At 38.2% G+C, this 19,964-nt stretch overlaps 4 protein-coding genes across 5 annotated transcripts; 2 read left to right on the top strand and 2 right to left on the bottom strand.

Annotated features, from left to right (window-relative positions):
• Window positions 1–303: 303 nt before the first annotated feature.
• On the bottom strand, window positions 304–2,003 carry LOC126622021 (glucan endo-1,3-beta-glucosidase 7-like). Its single transcript, XM_050290671.1, has one exon. It carries the CDS (start codon window positions 1,855–1,857, stop codon window positions 721–723), a length of 1,137 nt encoding a protein of 378 aa, XP_050146628.1. The 5' UTR covers window positions 1,858–2,003; the 3' UTR covers window positions 304–720.
• A 4,768-nt stretch (window positions 2,004–6,771) lies between these two features.
• LOC126622050 (LIM domain-containing protein WLIM2b-like) lies at window positions 6,772–9,628 on the top strand. Its single transcript, XM_050290702.1, has 6 exons — window positions 6,772–7,057; window positions 7,462–7,662; window positions 8,172–8,271; window positions 8,369–8,403; window positions 8,512–8,601; window positions 9,104–9,628. Exons 2-6 carry the CDS (start codon window positions 7,528–7,530, stop codon window positions 9,341–9,343), a joined length of 600 nt encoding a protein of 199 aa, XP_050146659.1. The 5' UTR covers window positions 6,772–7,057; window positions 7,462–7,527; the 3' UTR covers window positions 9,344–9,628.
• Window positions 9,629–10,664: 1,036 nt separating this feature from the next.
• Window positions 10,665–11,144, top strand: LOC126614747 (proliferating cell nuclear antigen-like). Its single transcript, XM_050282404.1, has 2 exons — window positions 10,665–10,859; window positions 10,992–11,144. The coding sequence occupies exons 1-2, from the start codon at window positions 10,665–10,667 to the stop codon at window positions 11,142–11,144; spliced, it is 348 nt and encodes a 115-aa protein (XP_050138361.1).
• Window positions 11,145–11,574: 430 nt separating this feature from the next.
• On the bottom strand, window positions 11,575–17,210 carry LOC126622003 (probable sugar phosphate/phosphate translocator At3g11320). Of its 2 annotated transcripts, none has more exons than XM_050290643.1 (6): window positions 17,093–17,210; window positions 16,356–16,576; window positions 13,608–14,075; window positions 12,969–13,072; window positions 12,661–12,889; window positions 11,575–12,096 (listed from the first exon to the last, which is right to left on the bottom strand). In XM_050290643.1, exons 1-6 carry the CDS (start codon window positions 17,148–17,150, stop codon window positions 11,947–11,949), a joined length of 1,230 nt encoding a protein of 409 aa, XP_050146600.1. In that variant the 5' UTR covers window positions 17,151–17,210; the 3' UTR covers window positions 11,575–11,946. The 2 variants fall into 2 exon arrangements, with proteins under 2 accessions (XP_050146600.1, XP_050146607.1); XM_050290650.1 differs by having other exon boundaries at window positions 16,896–17,204.
• Window positions 17,211–19,964: the final 2,754 nt, after the last annotated feature.

The following is a 19,964-nucleotide window of genomic DNA, read 5'->3' as shown; positions in this document are numbered from 1 at the left end:
CGGGAGCTTTTCGTTAAATTTTCAAATTAGGCAGACTTTACAGGATGCTAGTCATTTTTCATTTACCTACTACTAGACAAGGGTCCATTAAATTTTCAATTCAATCAGCAGAACTTATGACACCCAAATTCTCAATCCAATTCAATCTGCAGAAACTAATTGCATCTGCAGAATTCAATCATCTCAAAAGAAACTAAAGCATGAAACTTGCAACAATCACACAACAAATCTTCAATTAAACATTGCAGCCAACCAAGATGCTAACTTTCAGTTTTGAGATTAAAAATTCAAACCATCCAAACATCGATTTTCTCTGCAAAAACATCCACTAAAATCTGTTCATCACAAGAAGACTAGTAGTTCAATTGGCTTCATCACAACCACCATTTCGTATTCAAAATACCCTAAAAACAGAGTACAAAAACAGCAATTCCTTTGAGCAGCAATCCAAACTGAACAAATTGAATCCCCAAGACCATCTCCAAGAATCAAAATTACCAGTTAAGTAATCAACAACAGTTTCTTCATATACCCAATTAAGTAATTAGCAACACCACCTCCATGAATCGAAAACTGTGCTAGTCACCTACTAATCAAAGCAAGTAATTGAACCCAATTCACAGTCGACTGTGCGGATCAAAGATCTCTAAGAACCCTCCAAGAATCAACAAATCGAGCTACCCAGTAATGAAATTAAGCAACTGAATCGGAAAAGCAACATTACCAGGCAAGTAATGCAAACACCAAGAGTTGCCCAACCGCCATGATCAAGATATCAAAGAAACCTCCGCAATCGGACCCAGAATACTGAATCTCCTTGTACTTGCTGGTCAAATTTGGGTAAAGAATCCCCCAATTGCGCCCCTGCTTCACTTGCTTGTCGAGCAGCTCGTAAATGTACGTCTCGGAAACCCCTTCTCTCCTCAGCGGCGTTCCCTTTCCGGACCTCAAATGACACAAAAGCCCCTTGATGTACATCTCGGCGTAAACCGGGTTGGCGTCGATTTCGGCCGGGTCGGTGCTGAAGCTGGGCCACCCAGTCTCGGTCACGATCACCGGAATGTTCTCGTATCCTGCGACAGCCATGGCGCTGATGACGGCGTCGACCATCATGTCGAAGAGGTTCCGGTACCGGACGCCGGTGGTGAGGTCGTCTCGGAATCCGAATGGGTGCTCCTGAAACAGGGGAAACCCGATCGGTATCTCGCTGCGCATCTTGTACAGATTGTAGGGGTAGAGGTTGATCAAGAACGAGGAATTGGTGTCGTGGAGGAACTGGAGGAGGGGCCTGATGACGGTGTCAACGGCCGGTTCTTGGAACTGGGCATTGGAAGGCGGGAACGCCGTGGTGATGACGTTGATGAAGGAGAAGGTGGTCGAGACGGAGATCTTTTGGATGCCGAGGTCTTTGAGGGAGAGTTGAACGTTGCGGATGGCGGGAAGAAGGAAGGTGGAGAAGTTCGGAGAGGACTCGAGGAGGTCGTTGCCGACGGAGATGGTGGAAATTTTGGTGCGGGGGTAGAAGGGGATGACGTGGATGTAGAGCCAGCGGAGGGCGTTGGAGCGGTTTGCGGCGAGGGGCGGGACGAGCTTGTTGGGGATGGTGAGGAGGAGGGAGGTGTTGGAGTAGAGGAAGGCGCGGACCATGGCGGGGTCGGAGGCGTCGAGTCGTAGCGCGGAGAGGCCGAGGGAGGAGACGGCGTGGGCAACGCGGTCGACGGCGGGAGGGGCGGCGTAGGTTGCGGCGGTGCTGGCGGAGTAGGTGGCACCGACTGTGGTGGAAAGCGAGGTGCTTCCGGGGAGGAGAGAGAGGGTGAAGAGGATGGCGGCAAGGGAGAGAAAGAAGCACGCCGCCATGGCTTCTTGGAGCTTTCTTTGGAGGGAGTTTTCTTGGGGTTTGAAAATGAAGAGGGAGAGAGAGAGAAAGAGAGAGAGAGTGCGAGGAAGGCGTGATGTGGAAGCCGGTGGTTGTTAGTTTGTTAGAGCTGTTGGAACAGAGGAGTTTTGGCGCGGGAACTGGAGTTTGAGGGGGGTGCGTATTGCGCACTGGGTGTTGTTTAGTTGAGAGTAGGCTGTTAGCCGGATAGTGTCACACTCCCAAGTAATTCGGGCAGCTAAATGCTGCTGGGCTTATTTTAAACGCTCAGCCCAAGCCCAGTATCAAAAAACATTGATTCAATTCCTAAAACACTGATTAAAAAACATATTTTCAAGTCAAATTATTTTTCATGTATATTTGAACCTTAATTTCTTCAAAAGCTATTGCATTTTGTCCACGTTCTCTTGAGCTTACATAAATTATTTACGAGCTTTGGCATGGATTTAGCATTGTTTCCTTACTGCATTTAGCGCAAGTATATAGTAGAATCATCAGTCAGATCGAGGAAGACGATTCATATGGGCAGAATTCAAGTACCTAAGTTCAAAAGAGGATGATTCTACTCGACCGGGACATGGAAAATACCGGCACATATGATCAGCAAGGTCAAAATCTTAGCCAAACCATGTTTAATTAATTGCCAATTTATACTGGCAAGAAATGTTATATATAATCGAGAGTCTTATTTGCATCTGCACATAAACTCCTTGGGTACACGAGACTAAACGCTTTCCACATACGATCATTGGACAACTTTACAATGTCAATCCTCTAAGCAGGAATTCGGATGAATAGCAGGATAGGAAACCACTGATACCGAATTATGGTTATCGTGGCTTGAGGTAATAAAAGGTTTGGCGAATACAATGTCCAGCATGCAGTTCAAGCGCGTGCTGTCTCCCTCAGGACCTAGCTTTATTCAACTCATTACGTCTACTACGGTCAGCCGCGCACACGTTCATACATTGGGACTTCACAATGTATCAAGATTAGGATAGATGGTCGTGTCATTGATCTTAGCTCTTTGTAAGGTTATATAATAATGTGTACTGGATCAATTTAATTAACGAGAATTATCACCCGATTTTACTTAAAACTTACATCGTTAGTCATTTAGTGAATCAATACAATGCTAGCTATCTCATTTGAATCACTTTCATAGAGTTTGGGGTGGACAATTTAGTGTTTTTACTGACCAACCCAACCAAAATGGGTTTAGTTAGTTGGGTTGTAAACTCTAAAAATTATTTTTGAGTAAAAATTAGACTACCCATTTAGTAAGTGGGTTGGGTTGGGTTGAGTTTAAGTATTATTAATAAAAGAAAACTAATGAAAAGGGTTTGAAAACTTTGAGTTTTAATGATAAGGACAAAATAAAGGATAAAGTGAATAGTACCAAGATTGACTTTTTAGTGTAAAAATGTGGTTTTTCGTTAAAGTGAACAGTACCGAGTGCTTTTCGTTAAAGTTCCCTATTAATAATAGAATCTGACCTACTCGAATATCAATAATTTTTAAACATACAATAGATAGACATATACATAAAATTTAATAGTTATTAAACACACTTGTTTATTTAAAATTTAGTTAAATAATGAAATTCCAATATTAACAAATAGGGACTCAACAACACCAAATTAACATTATTTAAGTCTAATATGACATGCATTTTGGATTATTTGTCACTCACGGTCACTTTAAAAACAAGAAAGAAAGTAAATAATCTCAAACCTGCTTTAGAATGGTTTGAGTTGATTGGTTTGTCCATTTTCTTGGATGAAAATGGTGGAATTGGGTTTCAATAATGTCAATTCGAGAGCCTACCAAGCCTATTGGTTGGCCAACGGATTAAAATCAACCCGACCGAGGCACCTAATACCCATCCCTACCAAAATAGTCTCTCACGACTTCATTTTTTCATCTCAATTAATGTTAATTTCTGCAAAAATTCTCTCAATTTAAAAAAAAAATTATTAATCATTTTTTTATCAACACTTTATTGCTGTATTGTGAACATTGTATCGAATTTATTTTATCCCAATTGGATAACAAAATACTTTTCGATTTGAGAATTCTTGCATATAATATGAAAAGGGTATCCAAATAAGTGATTGGTGTACTAATGCTTGAGTGCCAAATAATTTTGCAATACAAGCAATATTGATCGAGGGCCTTGTTAACACTTACTTGAGTTACAAATTTGGGAATTGTTTTTTTAGAAAGTACGATATTTATTGATGATTAGAAAAACATAGAATTTGGGAACAGGGGCATAATGTGCCTCGATAAAAATCTTGTCAGGATTTCAACTCAGTCGAATAAAAATGAATGATTTGCATTAGCGACTTAGAAGTCAACTATTCCCTATAAGTACAATCAATTTTTTATTTTATCAAAAAATCAACTTTCATTATGATAAAAACTAGTACAAGGCTAAAAAAAGACTGGATAATCAACTATAGGGAAAGTAGCCTAAACAAAATGAGAGTAGCAACCTAAGATACAACATGAGGCCTACACAAGCTTAGGTCTGAAAACAGCAAAAAAACAGACAATAAAATACCCTAATTTCAGCATCAAAGACCACATCGTCGCGGCCATCACATCCTCGGGGGAGGGCAAACTCCGAACCGAGAAAGTAGACATTAGATCCAAATCCCTTTCACGAACCCCTGCAAATATATACAAACAAAGTATCATATGAGTAGAAAGTGAGGCTAAGGGGTGTATGTAAAATACCCAACACTTGGCCTCCAAAGGGATCCGGCATAGGCATGTCGGTTGGGGGAAGGGAAGTGAAGGAGGGTAGTAGATTTGGTATTCTATTCATGATCGGAGCCCGCCTATTCGAGTGCATGGTGGGATGGGAATGGAGATCTGAGACAAGCTCAGGGGATAGTTGAGACCCATCTCAGGGAAAACTAAGATAAACTCAGAGAAAACCGAGAATAAAACGAAAGAATGAGACTGGAAAGAAGAGATGAAAAGATGGATGCAGGGAGGGGAATGGAGCAGAGGAATGTGAGAGGGGAGGAAAAAGAAGAAAAAGGCAAATGAGGTAAGGAGGGAAAGAGGGAAAGAGAAGGGAAGAAGCAAACTTGAAAGAGGAGGAAGTAGCGGGTTGCCGCCTACCCTGAGCAAAAGTAAGGGCGGCGGCTGAAAGTTGAAGCCGGAGAAAAGGCTCTGGATCTTGATTTCTAGATAGGGAGAGAGAGAGAGAAAAAAACACGTATAAAGGAAGACAAGTACAATCAATTTAAATCAAACCATTCGGCTTTGTCTTCCTGCAAGTTATCCATGATAATGTCTAGAGCTTCCTTCGACTGAGCTTATTTGCGGATTTAACTCTGCACAAACATAGGCTTATTTGTAAGTTTTTAAAATGATTAAAAGCATTTTTGATGAAAATATTTTCAAACAAATCTTTAATAAAAATTCAAGTAGATCTTGGAAAAACATATCACATATATGATGTTTTTTTATTTAAAGTACTTTTGGAATCTAAAATTAATATCACCAAAAATATTTATAGTCATTTTAAAAATAATTTAAAATGATCAATAAACAACTCTTGACATAGGCAAAATAGGTTAAGGCTAGGTTGAGTGCACGTAAGTGGATAATATTAATATCCTAGCAATAACATTAATATCCCGGCAAATAGATGGAGCATAGAAAATTCGATGTCTTTGACAATTGACACCCAAAAAGTGGTGTAAGTGGAACATCATCAATCAATGCCTCATTCTGTTTTATTTTATTTGTTGGTGACCACTTTGTCTTGTACTGGTCAAGGCATTTTTTTCCGACAAATTTGTAGTTTTGTTTATCTTTGTTTTGGTTGGGAACTAAATTAGTGGTTAAATCATACACCCAATGACCAAATCACAATTAATTACCACCGTATTTCGAAACGAATTTTAATTTAGAATGTTTACCGTAGTTAATGATGTGGTGCAACCACAGCCTTAGATTATATGCATTTAATTATCCTCTAAATACTTAAAACTGAAACAGATTAGCCTTTTAATTTTAATTATTTACTAACCATTTATCTACCAATTAGCATGAACCTTGCTTGGCTCATTGTCAATGAGTACATTGGAAGGAGTTGAGCGCTCATTTGGGACTACCTCTACAAACAACAATTATGTTCAAATTTGCTTTCAACAAGTGTTTTTATTAAAACTCCAAGTGATTCCCAATGACCCAAGTGCTTAAAAAAAACATTTTTACGACGTAAAAGTTTATTTAGTTCTTTCACCAAACACAATCAGAAGTGTTTTTGGTTACTAAAAAACACTTTGTCATATCATAAACAATTTTAGAAAGTTCGAGTAGCCTTTGTTTAAGTAAAGTAGTTGTTATCTTCATTTGATCAGAGGAAGTCTTAGGGTTTTACCGTAATTTGAGTGAATGTGATACTTATTTATAAGAATCAGGCCACTTGAGTTTGATACCTATAACACTACTACACAAGTGTGAGTTCAATATATGTGCGATTCATACCTTTGAACCCACTACTTTAAAAGTATCACCTACAAATTTTCGACCCACTATAAATGTGTGATTCCTACACGAGCTCAATATATTAGCATAACACTCACTTTTTTAGTCCTATTATAAAAATCGTTCGACTCATATGTATGCATAGATGACGTATATTTGCGATGAGTTCAAGTCCCCCCGTAAAAAGTAAAGTAAATAAATAGAAATTTTTTATTGTGACCGGAATACGAAGGGTATACCACGTGTCACATTGAAAAATTTATCGTAAATAGGGGTCAATGTGTAAATTTGTAGGCAACAAAGAGCCGCGTAAAATCGAGTAGTTGAAGTTGAACGATACAAAGTGTGTCCAGCGCGGATATTTTTATTCCTATTTATTATTTTACAACGCCTTTAAAATCTCTCTCATTGGATTTGGATTTTGGAGGGGTCTCTCTATCTCTCTCTCTATAATTTCATCATCGTCGTCTTCTCCACTACGCTGCATCCGCTCCCTGCAAAAAGCGCTCGCCATATCCATCCGCTTGCCATCACACTCCTTCCGTACGGAAAAGGACCCATTTGCCCTTCCTCACCCATTTCGTTTTCAAAATCTTTTCTTTTTTATTTTACCCTTTTTAATTATCGAGATTTTTGAGCTTCACTCAGTCAGCCTTAAAGCTTCAAAGGGTACGCTTTTCTGACTCTGGAGGATTTTTATTGACTTCATTTCGTAATCTATGCTGCCAGATCTCCATTAATTTGTTCTTGCATTTGGGTGCTTTGAAGGTTGGATCAGAGAAAAAATGAGTAATTTTTTTATTTATTATTTAGCTGTTTATGTTCTAAAAGTTTTAGATCGGTTTCTGGGAAAGCTGGAAAAGAGATATGGGATTTTGGGTTTTTGGGTTTTCTGTCGATTTGTTGATAAAGTTGCCAAATTCTGTAACTTTACTGTTTTCCCGTATCTGGGTCAATGAATCTCTGTACTTTTACACAAATAATTTAAAGTCCTTTTCTTTCTTCTACTTTCTCGGGAAACAAACAGAGCTCGTTTGATCCTGAATTTTGTTTTGTTAAATTGTTCATTGCAGGTGGAAGGTTGAGAGGGGGTGATCTTGGTAAAAAGAGAAGAATCAGATCTAGAAGGAGATAGAAATATGTCTTTCATTGGCACCCAGCAGAAATGCAAGGCTTGTGAAAAGACAGTTTACCCAGTGGAGGAGCTATCTGCCGATGAGATTTCCTACCACAAGTCTTGCTTCAAATGCACCCACTGCAAAGGGACTTTGAAGGTACTCAACCAACCATCAATTCTGCCTCGTTTCATGCTTTCTTTGCGATTTTCGATCCGTTTTGTGTGGAAGTGGAACTTAGATGCATCATTTTCAAATGATTCAAAGCAAATTATAAATATTATCGTTTTATCGATACTTCTGACCAAATTATTTAGTATCATGGCAATGGGTGTAATGACATAAATATTGGTTAATAATCGAAAATCTTGCGTAGGAACACACATTTTACTTGCAACCTTATTCGAATATCAAAATTTGAAGATTATTAATAGATAATACAATACAATGGGAAAAGAAATACTTAAATTTGTGTCCCAAACCCTCGCATATGAACGTACATTTGAATTTATTGACGTATGAACGTATATGTTAGAAAGAGGACTCGAATAGTGAGATTTGTTTGTGCCATTGATCCGAATTCTGTTCAATTTAAGATATGTAACATATGGAATTGTTTATGGAAGTTTCCTCTTGTTTCTAATGTTTTGTAATATTTGTCTTTAAAGCTGAGCAATTATTCCTCAATGGAAGGTGTTCTATATTGTAAGCCTCACTTTGAGCAACTTTTCAAGGAGACTGGCAATTTCAACAAGAACTTTCAGTCACGTATGTCTTTCTCTTTTTCCTGTTGAAACCGTCTTTGATGTCTCTGCATGGTTTGTTGTTTACTGTTTTAATCTTCTATAAATTTAATTTGCAACAGCTGCAAAGTCAGCTGAGAAGTTAACTCCAGAGCTGGTAAACTTCTCTACATCGCTGTTATAAACTCCGTTTTTTAGTAACAGAATATTCTTATACTATCAGATAGCGGCAACACTGATTCTCAAATGTTTGTGTTTGGTTCAGACTAGGTCACCTAGCAAAGCTGCTAGCATGTTTTCTGGAACACAAGACAAATGTGCTACTTGTGGTAAAACCGCTTATCCACTGGAGAAGGTAGGATCCCAAGATGTCTTTTGTCGATAATTTTTCTTTCGACTATTCTATTTTGCTTTCCCCTTTTTGTCCAAACAAAAATGAATTGGTTGGAACTGGCACTTCGTTGCTTTGATATAAGTTGAGCACATGTTCTATGTAATATTCCTAATTATAATCAAAGGTGTTTCACTTGGTGCGATGGCAAGTGCCTTTGCCCATGAGCGGTAGGTCTCGGGTTCGAGACTTGGGAGCAGCCTCTCCATAAATGGGGGTAAGGCTAGCCGACATTCACCTCTCCCAGACCTTGCGTAAAGCGGGAGCCTTGTGCACTGGGTACGACCTTTTTTTTTATAATCAAAGGTGTTTGAAGGTCCACGAATTTCACATGACCTCCATAGTAACAAATGAGTTCCTCTGCAATAGTTATTGGGAGAAAATTAACTTTTTTCTTATATAACTCACAAAGATATGAAAAAACCCCATGAAACTAATTCGAGTGTATTGAAACAAAATTTTGCAGGTGACTGTGGAGAGCCAGGCCTATCACAAGTCGTGTTTCAAGTGTTCTCACGGCGGCTGTCCTATTACTCCCTCAAACTACGCGGCTTTGGAGGGCATTCTATACTGCAAGCACCATTTCTCCCAGCTTTTCAAGGAGAAGGGGAGCTACAACCATCTTATTAAGTCTGCATCAATTAAGCGCACAGCAGCGGCGGCGGCGGCAGCAACAGCAGCAGTAGCCTCCATTCCAGAAGCATAAATTCCATATTTAAATGTTCGATCACATGGCTTTCGTTTGTTTAAGAGTGTTGTATTCCTCTTCAGCCTCATGCTTTTCCATGGCGGAGTGAGAAAACTTGGTACTTCTCTATTTTATTTGGCTCATCAATCTTGGGCACATTGTTGTGTTTTGCTTCCTGTATGTGATTCTGGGTCCGGCAGTTGTAAAAAGACCTTCAGGGCTTTGTTTGCAGTAAGTTCATGTTGTCACCATTTTTCTCGGCATTTGGCAAATATATGAAAAGAGTCTGTCATCTTCGTTTCATTTTCCTGCTTCCCTCTCACCCGAAAATTCTTCAATGTGACGGTCATGTGGTGTTACAATTCAACCATATCTAAAATATCAATAGATTGCACATTCTTATTATAACATGGGGAATGATAATACCATATGACGGCTGTGCGTACGGTAAGAGTCGAGAATTTTTCTGCCCGCTCTTACCATCTGCGCTCACCCCTTTCCTTCATCTGCTGAAAAATATTGTAATGGGCTTTTCTTGTCCCGTTCCATAACCTGGCTTATGTTCTTCGCATAGCATTCGGACGGAGAGCTCGTTTGGAAATGTTTTTATACAAAACACATTGGGTCAAAAGCAGTTGAAATACATCGAAATTTTGAAGAACTTGACATGCAAGTACATAGCAATTGTTTCTTCCAAAAAACACTTTTAAGTGCTTCTATATAGCACTTCAAGTGTTTCTTCTTACCCAGGAACACTTTTAACCTTTTTGGTCAAACTTTTAGTTATTTTATAAGTGCTTCCAAAATGAGTATCGAGAATGGTTTGTCTGATGCCAAAATGAGCGAACTTGATCACACCAATCCATATTGGAACAAAGGAAAGAAAAAGAAATGGGTGACCGTCGGATCGGATGGGACAAATCATTCATTCAGATTCAGGCTTAAGGATTTTTCCGTCGGAGAACGGCGACAACTTTCTGATCTCTCCGGCGGAGAACAACTTTCGCGCATTGCATTTTATTGTTAAGTTTACGGAAACCTCAACCTATGTTCTGCATTTTCTTTCAGTTTCTTGAATCGCTTCTATTTTCTTTCTTTTCTTCATTTCTGGGATTTGTTGGTATCGTAACTCGGTTTTCGGGCAGGGCTGGTTCTCGGAGATAGGCTTAGTTTGTGTGTTTTAGAGAATCGAACTTGATTTGTTTTCAGAAAAAGCAGAGATGATGATACTTCAGTTCATGTCTTGCAACTCTGACTTTGTTCATCGTAAATTTGTTGATTTCTTGTTCAAAATTCTCTGTCATGAAGATCAAGACTCGAGATACGAGTTCCTGTTTACATGATGAAGCTAACGAAGACCACAAGAAGAATGCCAAACCACTGTCAAGGATGCTGCCGGCAAGGCTTGCTACGATTTGCAAGGATATCTGTGAGCAATGAAGCTGCGAAGTTCTCTGTGAGCAATGAAGTTGTGAAGTTCTCCACCAATGGTGAGAATCTGGGACTGTTTCTTCACAACGTTCCTGTCGACAAGGTTCTTATTTTTCTGCAGAAATATGACTTCCCCCCCCCCCCCCCAAAAAAAAAAGTCACAAAAATGGTAGTTTTGGTAAAGAGATGGGATTTTCACATCAGCTAATATGCTGCAATTACATATTATATGAAGCCTGATGAAGCTACCATTACAGAAATGGAGGAGCCTGTTATCTTGACCATTACTCTGAGCAGTATGATTCCGCTTGCCGCGGCAATCCCATCCACGAGGCAGGTGAAAACCAAAGTGTCTTCGAATTCACATCTGCTGGTGGTGATTGAGTAGAGTTTGCTGACATGGGTTACATAGGGTTCTTCCACTTGGCTCCTCGCGTGGATGTCGGAAACGTAGCGGAGCCGGAAGGTGAAAATGAAGTGGAGGTTGAGCAGTTTCATCACCCCTTTCAAGATCAAAATAATGTTTTCGGACCATCATATTTTTGCTTTACAAACATGCAACATTTGAAATCTTCCGGCAGATATTTCGTGTTGTTGGCCAACAATTGCATCCTCGGCGTCAGAACTGGTAGGAAAAGGGGTGTGATATCCACACACTTCTTTTTACTTCTCGCACACCCCTTGTTAATTTCTGATATTCGATCCGACAGCCTAAAATTAAGACGGTGTGTGAGAAGTAAAAGGGTGTGTGGATAGCACACCCCGTAGGAAAATAGACAGTTATACAATGTAGCGTCTGAGATGCAAGTACCAAATAGTGAAATTGTGAATGGTTTTGTTTTCATTGATTCAATAGAAGAAATGTTAATAACAGACTGAATGTGTGGAGACCAATTCTACAACCCTTTTGCTGAAAGAATAAAATGATAAAACGATACTGATTTTCCTCCGTAATACTAGTCACTTATTAAGTTTCCTACTTTTTTCGACTTATCCTGCGTTGTTTGCTGATACAAATGGAAGCCACTCACGTACTCAGGCTTCCAGGGAAAAAAATAAAATTTGTAGAGGCAAGATCCCGGCACCAACTGCTCGCATGTACCCCCCAACTATGCCTCCAGGACGGCCACTGCTGTTCTCGCAGTACAAAATACAAAACGTAAGACATTTCACTTGATGCTTTCCCGGAACTATGATTTACTTCGTTTCTTGGCTTCGCTGTATAGGATCACTCCAAAGACTGTAAGAGTGTAACCCATCATTCCAGTCACGGAAACTGGATTTTTAAAAATTAATATCGAGACCACCACAGCTACAGCTCCTTTAGCATTCCCTAGAACCTGGATAACCAAACATTCCGTTAGTTACTTGCTACAGCTCCTTTCACATTAAAGGAAACAACGAAGTAATTTAGAAAAATACAGTAAACACCAGATTTTATCATGATCATTTCGATTTTTCAACACGTCAAACAAAAACACTAGCCAACATAGCCACGCGAACATATGAATGGACATCCTCTTGTCCTACTAGTGCCTTCAATCTAACGCATCTGGTCCTAGATTATAAATTCTGCCATGGTATAATGTTCACAGCCCCATATAACCGGCTATTTTCCAGCAGGTGCCATCCTTGAACACACACCAATAAACCATTATTTCTCAACCCCATTAACAGAACTAGTCCCTATAAGATTAGGATGACTCATCCTATAAGCAACAAAATCCAAGTAGTTTCACCACTTAAACCCTGAGGACAGAACTCCCTGCAACTTCAGTACTGCCCAAACTGTAACTTTTATTCATGAAATCTTCTAAATGCTAGAACGTAACAAGTGTTAACGGCATTTAAAATACATTTTGATTAACAATTAAAAAGATGTTACATCAAGAAGGGAGACAAACCTGAAGAGTTAGAGCACTGGTGTGCTTTGTGACCAAAAAGTTGGTCAGATTTACAAAATATGCCAACGTTGAATTGAATAGTAGGTACCATATGATCTTGACATCATCTCTTGCAAGAGCTAGTGTTATACCGACAACATTTTCTTCCATGATAAGTGTTGCGGGAAGTAAGAAAACAACGGCTATCGGAGCCATATACAGAAGGAGGTTCATAGAATTCAGTTTCTCCCTGGAATATAAAGGCAAGTCATTCAGTACCCATTCAACCATATAGAGACTGATAGAGCAAACACATAAGGATTCCTTACCCTTCAGAAGAAAGCAAAATCCCTTGTAGCACTGATTTAAGCGCCCTGGCAGCGGTTGCTGCTATGCATATTAAGAAACCAAATAAATGGAAACTTGGTTCACCCTGCGGCCATGTAAAAAGAACAAACTATGAGATGCATTGCTCCGGTCAAATTGAAGGCTCCACATACGTTTGCACAATCTCACAACTTTACTGGCTATATTAACTAGGGAAATTGGAAAAAGCCACCCACTTTCATGCACCCAAAGTACTTTTTATTCACCCCGATTCAGTTAAATCTTGAACTAAGCTCAGCTTAATAGAAATATATCAGATCTCAGGTAGATACTAAAACCTCAGGTCCAAAAATTCATCTTTCCTTTTGGTTTTGATAGATCTTCTGAAAACAGTTTTTCTCTAAACCTATGGACGGTTAAAACCAATTGGAGTTATAAACAACTGAATTGGCGAAAATGCCACCAATCCATCCCAACCCATATCCCACAATTCAGACTAGTCTAAGCAAAGTTGCTCAATTCCCATCCACAGCAGCTCATACCAAAGCAAACCCATTTCCAGAATTCACAGCAATTCTCAATAAAACACTTGAATTTGCATTAAACAAAGCAAAAATTAACAGAAGGAAGAGAGCTCATACCCCACTTGCAATGACGACTCCTGTAACAACAGGAACGAGGGTAAGATACGTGAGCCAAGCCTCCTTTTTGAGAGTCATTAAGTAGGCGAAAACCGCAGTGAAGAACGGCGTGGTGGCGCCAATAGCCTGGTTAAACGACACCGGCAAATACCGCAGCGAAATGTTCCCAAACACGACGGAGACACAAAACACCAGGCTGAGCGCCATGATCTTCAAGAATTGGACCCGGGATCGAATGGTCTGCATAGGAACCATCTTCATCCAAGCAATTGCGACGTAGCTGAGCAGAGAGCAAGCCGTCATGTGGCACATGGTGAGGAAGATCGGGTACTTGAAGCCATAGTTGCTGAGCAAGTACTTGTTCAGCAGCAAAACCCCAATGTTGGATGAGTACCAGGCGGTGACGAGCCCGATCGTGAACAAGCGGCTCTTCCCCTTCATTTTCCGAGGCGGGTCTCGATCGGACGGCTGAGATTTGGGGAAAAACCCAGAATGCGTTAAATTCAGGTGGGGGTGGGATCTGCTAGGGTTGGGGCATTGGTGAAAACCCAGGTGCAGAATGAAGAATTGGGTTATGTAGAAACATGGGTCGGCCTCCCATGGATCTGAGAATCTAGGTCCATCGAAAAGACTGCGAATTTATTGAGGAAATTGAAAAACGAAAAACAGCAGGAAAAATTGGGGATTCTGAGATGCCGACGGAGAAAGGGAGAGGGAGGGAGGTGGGGGAGTTGGGTCTGCGTTGGAATTTAGAGAGAGGCTGCGTCGCTGGGTCAGATTTTTTAGGACGACCGACGAGGAATGTGCTTCTTCTGCAAATAGGGGAGGGGAGGACGGAGAGAGAGAGATAGAGAGAGAGAGGGGAGAGAGTTTTAAAGCAGAGAGAGAGGTAAACGCGTACGCGAGAATTCACTTCGTTCATTCTTTTCCCTTTATCTGTCAGTAGTTTAATTAGTTTTTTTTTTTTTTGACAAAAAAAATTAATTAGTTTTTTTGTTTTTAATTTTTAATTGGTTTTTTTTTTTTTTAATTTTTCTATTTTTCTTTTGCTGTGAACTAAAGGGGAAGTGGACTTCAGTTTTTAAAATTAATTGTATGAACTTAATTTTAATGGTATCTTTAGCTTATTAAAGAATTGAATAATAAAACAATACCTTTCTTCATTTTCTCCCAAAGTATTTGGACTTTATTAAAAAAAAATGACGAATCTATAAAATACTTTTACAAAGAGGTGTGAACTCACTCATATCCGTATTCAGAATCAAACTAATTATAATTATGTATCGTCATCGTATTTATGTGATTCAGACATGATATTTTTACCAATTATTTTGAACGAATATTTTTATTTTTTTTAAGAGAAAGTCAATAATCTTCTTTTTTGTCCAATCGAATAAAGAAATTAGAAAGCAAATAAAGAAATTTCATACTTAAGATTTATTAAAGTATTATTTATTATTATTGCTTTAAAATACGTGTATGGGAACTACGTATACGACTTGGAAGTGTCTGCCGTAATAGCCGGTCCGTATAAATGAGGAAATTCTCAACGGCCGACGCACCTTTTTTATTTTATTTTCTTTTGATTGGTTGAATACAAAATTAAAAGATTATGTTAGGCCACATCGCAACATCAAAATTCCAGTCCAAATGTTTTTAAATTACGACTTGTTCGAATCTGGCCAGCATTTTTATTCTTTTCGAGCTACTAGAAATTTGGATCATCATCCATGCAAACGACTAAGTAGCAGAACATTATTATTTTAACTAGTGGTTGGGTACCCTTCTAATCCACTCGACTTGATCACTAATCAGATGCTTCTTCTTGTTTGTATTTCTTTTTGGTATTTTACCGCTGAGGTTTAAAATCAATAGAAATGATCATCAAGTTTGTCAATCATCAATATTTTGATCATTTCGCGAAAAATCTCTATTAAATAAGGATCCAAATAACAAAAATATCCTTAGTTTGAGAAACAATGGTTCAAAATGATTTGAAAAAAAAAAAGGGTATTTTTGTCGTTTTGGTCTTATTTAACGAAGATTTTCATGGTGACGGTGGACAAACACAGACTCCACTTCTATGGATTTTAAATCTTAAATAACAAAATGAAGAGTTATATCAATCTCAGAGACCATTTAGACTGAAAAACCTATATAATATTTGCTATCAATTCAGCGTTAAATTTGTTTGGTAAAACAAAATCTTTGATGAAAATTACTTGCTTGCTTTAATGAATGCATTTATCACTTGAATTAGTGATATGTGTACCTTCCTTCCTTTTTTTAGTTTGAAATTGCTTTGGTGGAATGTATGTACCCAAAAAGGGAGCTATATAAATTTTTGGTGGGCACTGTAGTGTTGTGTATATGCACAACGTGTAAAATGTGAATGGTTCTTATTGTTTCTTCGGTTTATCGATCACATATCTCACATAAGTTGAACCGAAATTTACCAGCATAAAAAAGATGTAGTCTTTAATGTAGTCAGTAAACATAGTATATAAGTGTAACAATACTCATAAATCTTTAATAATAATGTGAGAATATTGTATTTAAAACTGCATTATGTAACATGTGATGTTTCGTTTATCAGTTTATCACAATAATTAATGTAATAAGTAAATTTCAACTCCGCCAAATAAGCAGTTTAAAAACGCCTCTAAATGTAATTAATGTAGCATTAATTAACCTTTAGCTTTAAGTAAAAAGGGTTTATAAAATGCAAATTGAGAAGAGAGTCCTAACCTTATTATCTGCCCATGAATAAGAGACCCGTTGCCCTTCAGCTACCTCTTCAAAACCTTCACTACTGGCGGCGGCTTCTGCTGCAGCTGCATTTGCTTTCGACTCAACGATCCGAAGGCTTCTGCCTCCGAAACTTGTGATCGATAGCGAAGAGCTGCTCGTACTCGCATATTGTCTTGAAGAACAGAGAAGCACTGATTTACTCCACGGCTTTGCACCATCTGCAAAAATTCCCAGAAATGTCAAAAGCCTTCCCCAAATTCACAAATTTATGCCACTCTGTTTGGAATCCGAGAAAGTGCTGGAAAAATACAAGAAATAATCCAAAACCACGATCTGGGTTCTGATCAGATTACCAAATCACACAACACTTCATAAGTTCTCAGTGACTCTGGCTCTACTTTTCTTCCCTTTCTCTCAACATTTTCTCAGCAACCAAACAGCAGAATCCAGAATCCATTTGTTCAAGCCCCAAGAATTTTAAAACAAATTTGGGCAGCTAATTAAGAAGGGGGGATTAATTAAGAGATCGAAACATACAATTACAACTGACGGGAACAGGAGGAGCTGAAGCAGTCAAAACAATCTGTGCCATCGAAGAAGTTCAAAAAAAAAACACCAAACTCCGATGAGTGCTGTTTGTTTGGGAGTAAAAAACCTTAGAAAACCAGATTAATCAAGTCGTTTTAATCTGTTGATTTGAGCAAGCTATTGTGCATCCAAACATGGCTGGCTACCTGCAACTGCGAAGCTGCAACCAGAGTTGCTGGAGTTGAAGCTCTCTGGTGCTAACATGGCACTGGTGGGGTTTTGACAAGCAAAGTTCAGAGAGCCGAGAAAGGAGTATATTCTGCTTCCGATTAACCATTGGTCTGGATGGAAAAGGGAATATCCGTAATAATACTATCCAGTCCAATCCGGACCTTCCGTGTAGGAATTAGTCCAGGTTCACTAATTTGTCTGGATTTTGAGGGAAAAAGATGGTCAATGACACCTTCATCTTGTAAACTAAAACATCACATAGGTCGACATCATCCTTGCCGTGGAGCTCAAAATATCTTTTAATGGAAATTTTTTAGGCGAAACGGTATGTTTATGATTATCGATTAAGCGTACAACTAAATCATCGTGATGTTTAGCTCACTCTCTCACTTCTTTAGTGTATATAATATTATTTGTTCAAAAAGAAAAGTATGATCAATACACTTTGTCTACTAATAAGGAGTGAAAGTCATTTACAGATAATTTAATCACCATCACATCATTACACACGCAGAGGCGGATGCACACTGGAACCTAAGTGGTTCCATGATCACTTAAAGTTCAGGAAATATAAATGTGAAGGTCTAACGAGGATCCTCCGAACATTTTGTACAGGTCCCCTTGTAGTTTATACCTACTAATTGTTTGATGTAATATCTGCTAAGTGTATCTTGACAGGTTGCGTGGACAATACTCGACAAATTCTCTCAATATCACTCATTTGACGAAATACCTCAGTGGATAAACTAAAATTATTTTTTTGCACCCTTTGCACTGTTTCTATCTAAAAAACTTGGACTTTTAACACATACCACCCAAGATTTGAATCCTAAATCAGCCACTAAATACACACGTCAAATGCTAGCATATTCCAAAGGTTTGTACTTGAGAAGGAATCGGATGAAGAGTTAAGACGATGTATTGATAATATAAAATTTACGAAGTTTTAACGAAAAACCCACCGTACTGTTCACTTTAATGAAAAACCACATTTTTACACTAAAAAATCAAACCTGGTACTATTCACTTTACCTTTTATTTTATCCGTATCGTTAAAACTCAAAATTTTCAATCATTTTTCATTAGTTTTCCTTAAAATTTATGTAGAAATTAGAATCCATCTGTATTTTTTCTTTTCAATCTTTTTTTAACTCTGGTCTTGACTCATATTTTTAATTGCTCGAGTAAAAATTAGTTTGGTCAATTAAGCAAATTAATTAAGTATTAGCAGCCGATCTTAAGAAAAGCCTGAAAAGGTTAAGGAAGAGATTGCCATAAATTTCGGCCATGTGAAGGGATAACTAATAAGGGGTCGTGCAGGGACAGAGCAATATTTATATAATTCTAGTGATTTGGAAATAATATTATTATTTGCTGCACTTGCACGATCCAAAGTCCAGGTGTATGTGCTGCCAAACTTACTGATATCCTAAGAGATGTGGGAATGTGCTATACAAATATATTTTTTTAACTTTTCACATGTATTTTTAATTTGTTGTCGTCAGAATGAATTAAAGAATATATAAGAACATAAATTAACAACGAGTGTGTGAGAATTAAAAAATAATATGTGGATAGCACACTCATATACCTAATCCCTCCCTGGTCCCTGCAACTTCATTCGTTCGCACCTACAACTTTAGGATTTTCGAATTAGGGGCTCATCCACCGGATGTTCGATTATTAGCTTAGACACTTCCAATTGTCTTAAAATATAAAGATAAATAAAATTAAAAACGTTTATCGTTGCATCTTAAATATCTGTGCCGAATCTCTCACTCCATCGATATCGCTTATACATAATAAAATGCAAGAGGTTAGAGGTGTATATTTGAATCAATAAATATTGTCACACTATTTGTTGAATAAGTTTTGACGGTGGTGGCCATGTCTGACAAATCAATGGAAAAAAGATTAAACAAGGGTAAAAGTTAAATTTATATGAGGTTAGTTACTTTGGGATTGTGGAGAAATTTTTTTATTGTGACGGGAATACGGATGGTACATCACGTGTTTTTATGTAAATGGTGGAAAATTTTATTTTTTAAGTTATTAATTTTTTAACATACAAATCACACCATTTGTATAGTGACACGTTGTGTACCACCTCATATGCCAGTCACACTAAAAAATCTCTCGGGATTATGGGGCCACTTCACTGGAAATTGAGCATGATTTTGCTGGTACCGAACTTAGAAATGTCTTGTGCGGGAGGCCTTTGCCATTTGGCGGCCTGAACCTAGTGCATATTCTTTACTCCAAGAAAAATGGGATTAGTTTACCTAATTTATATGGACCTGGTTTAGTCAAACCCAGTTATTAATCCACATTGTTTGTCTACTGACTTCCACCATAAGTTATGGCCAACGAATTCAATTTTTCTTGATAACTTATAAAATCAACGTCAACACATATTTGATTCATTAATTGTTTAGTTTAATTCAACAGTTTTTAGGCACTTAGTTTAAATTATTGGATAAAATTTGACAATTATGTGTCCGTACTAAGTGCTTATAGGTACTGAAGTCTATTCAAATATGTGACGTCGTTGAGTGTCTATGGGTAACTTAATCGCAACTTATTAGCATGTCAAAATCGTGATTAGGTGTCACTCAGTACTACGATCCGGTAGTATTCCTCTTCACTTATAAGTAAGAGGTTTTAAGTTCGAATATAGTGGATGGCGAATTAGATACCAAATTAGGTTGCTCATTTTGTAACTTAGCTGAACTCTCTCTCCCCTTAGTGTAAAATATATCGTTGTACTAAAAAAAAAATCGTAACTAGGTATGATAGAGAGTAGTTTGATGGTTTACTTAGGACATGGATCATGAGCTAAAAAGTGAA

This window comes from Malus sylvestris, chromosome 1 (genome assembly GCF_916048215.2).
Source record: "Malus sylvestris chromosome 1, drMalSylv7.2, whole genome shotgun sequence".
NCBI classification, from domain to species: domain Eukaryota; kingdom Viridiplantae; phylum Streptophyta; class Magnoliopsida; order Rosales; family Rosaceae; genus Malus; species Malus sylvestris.
The sequence above is the reverse complement of the archived record's forward strand: the minus strand, read 5'-3'. Positions and strand labels throughout refer to the sequence as shown.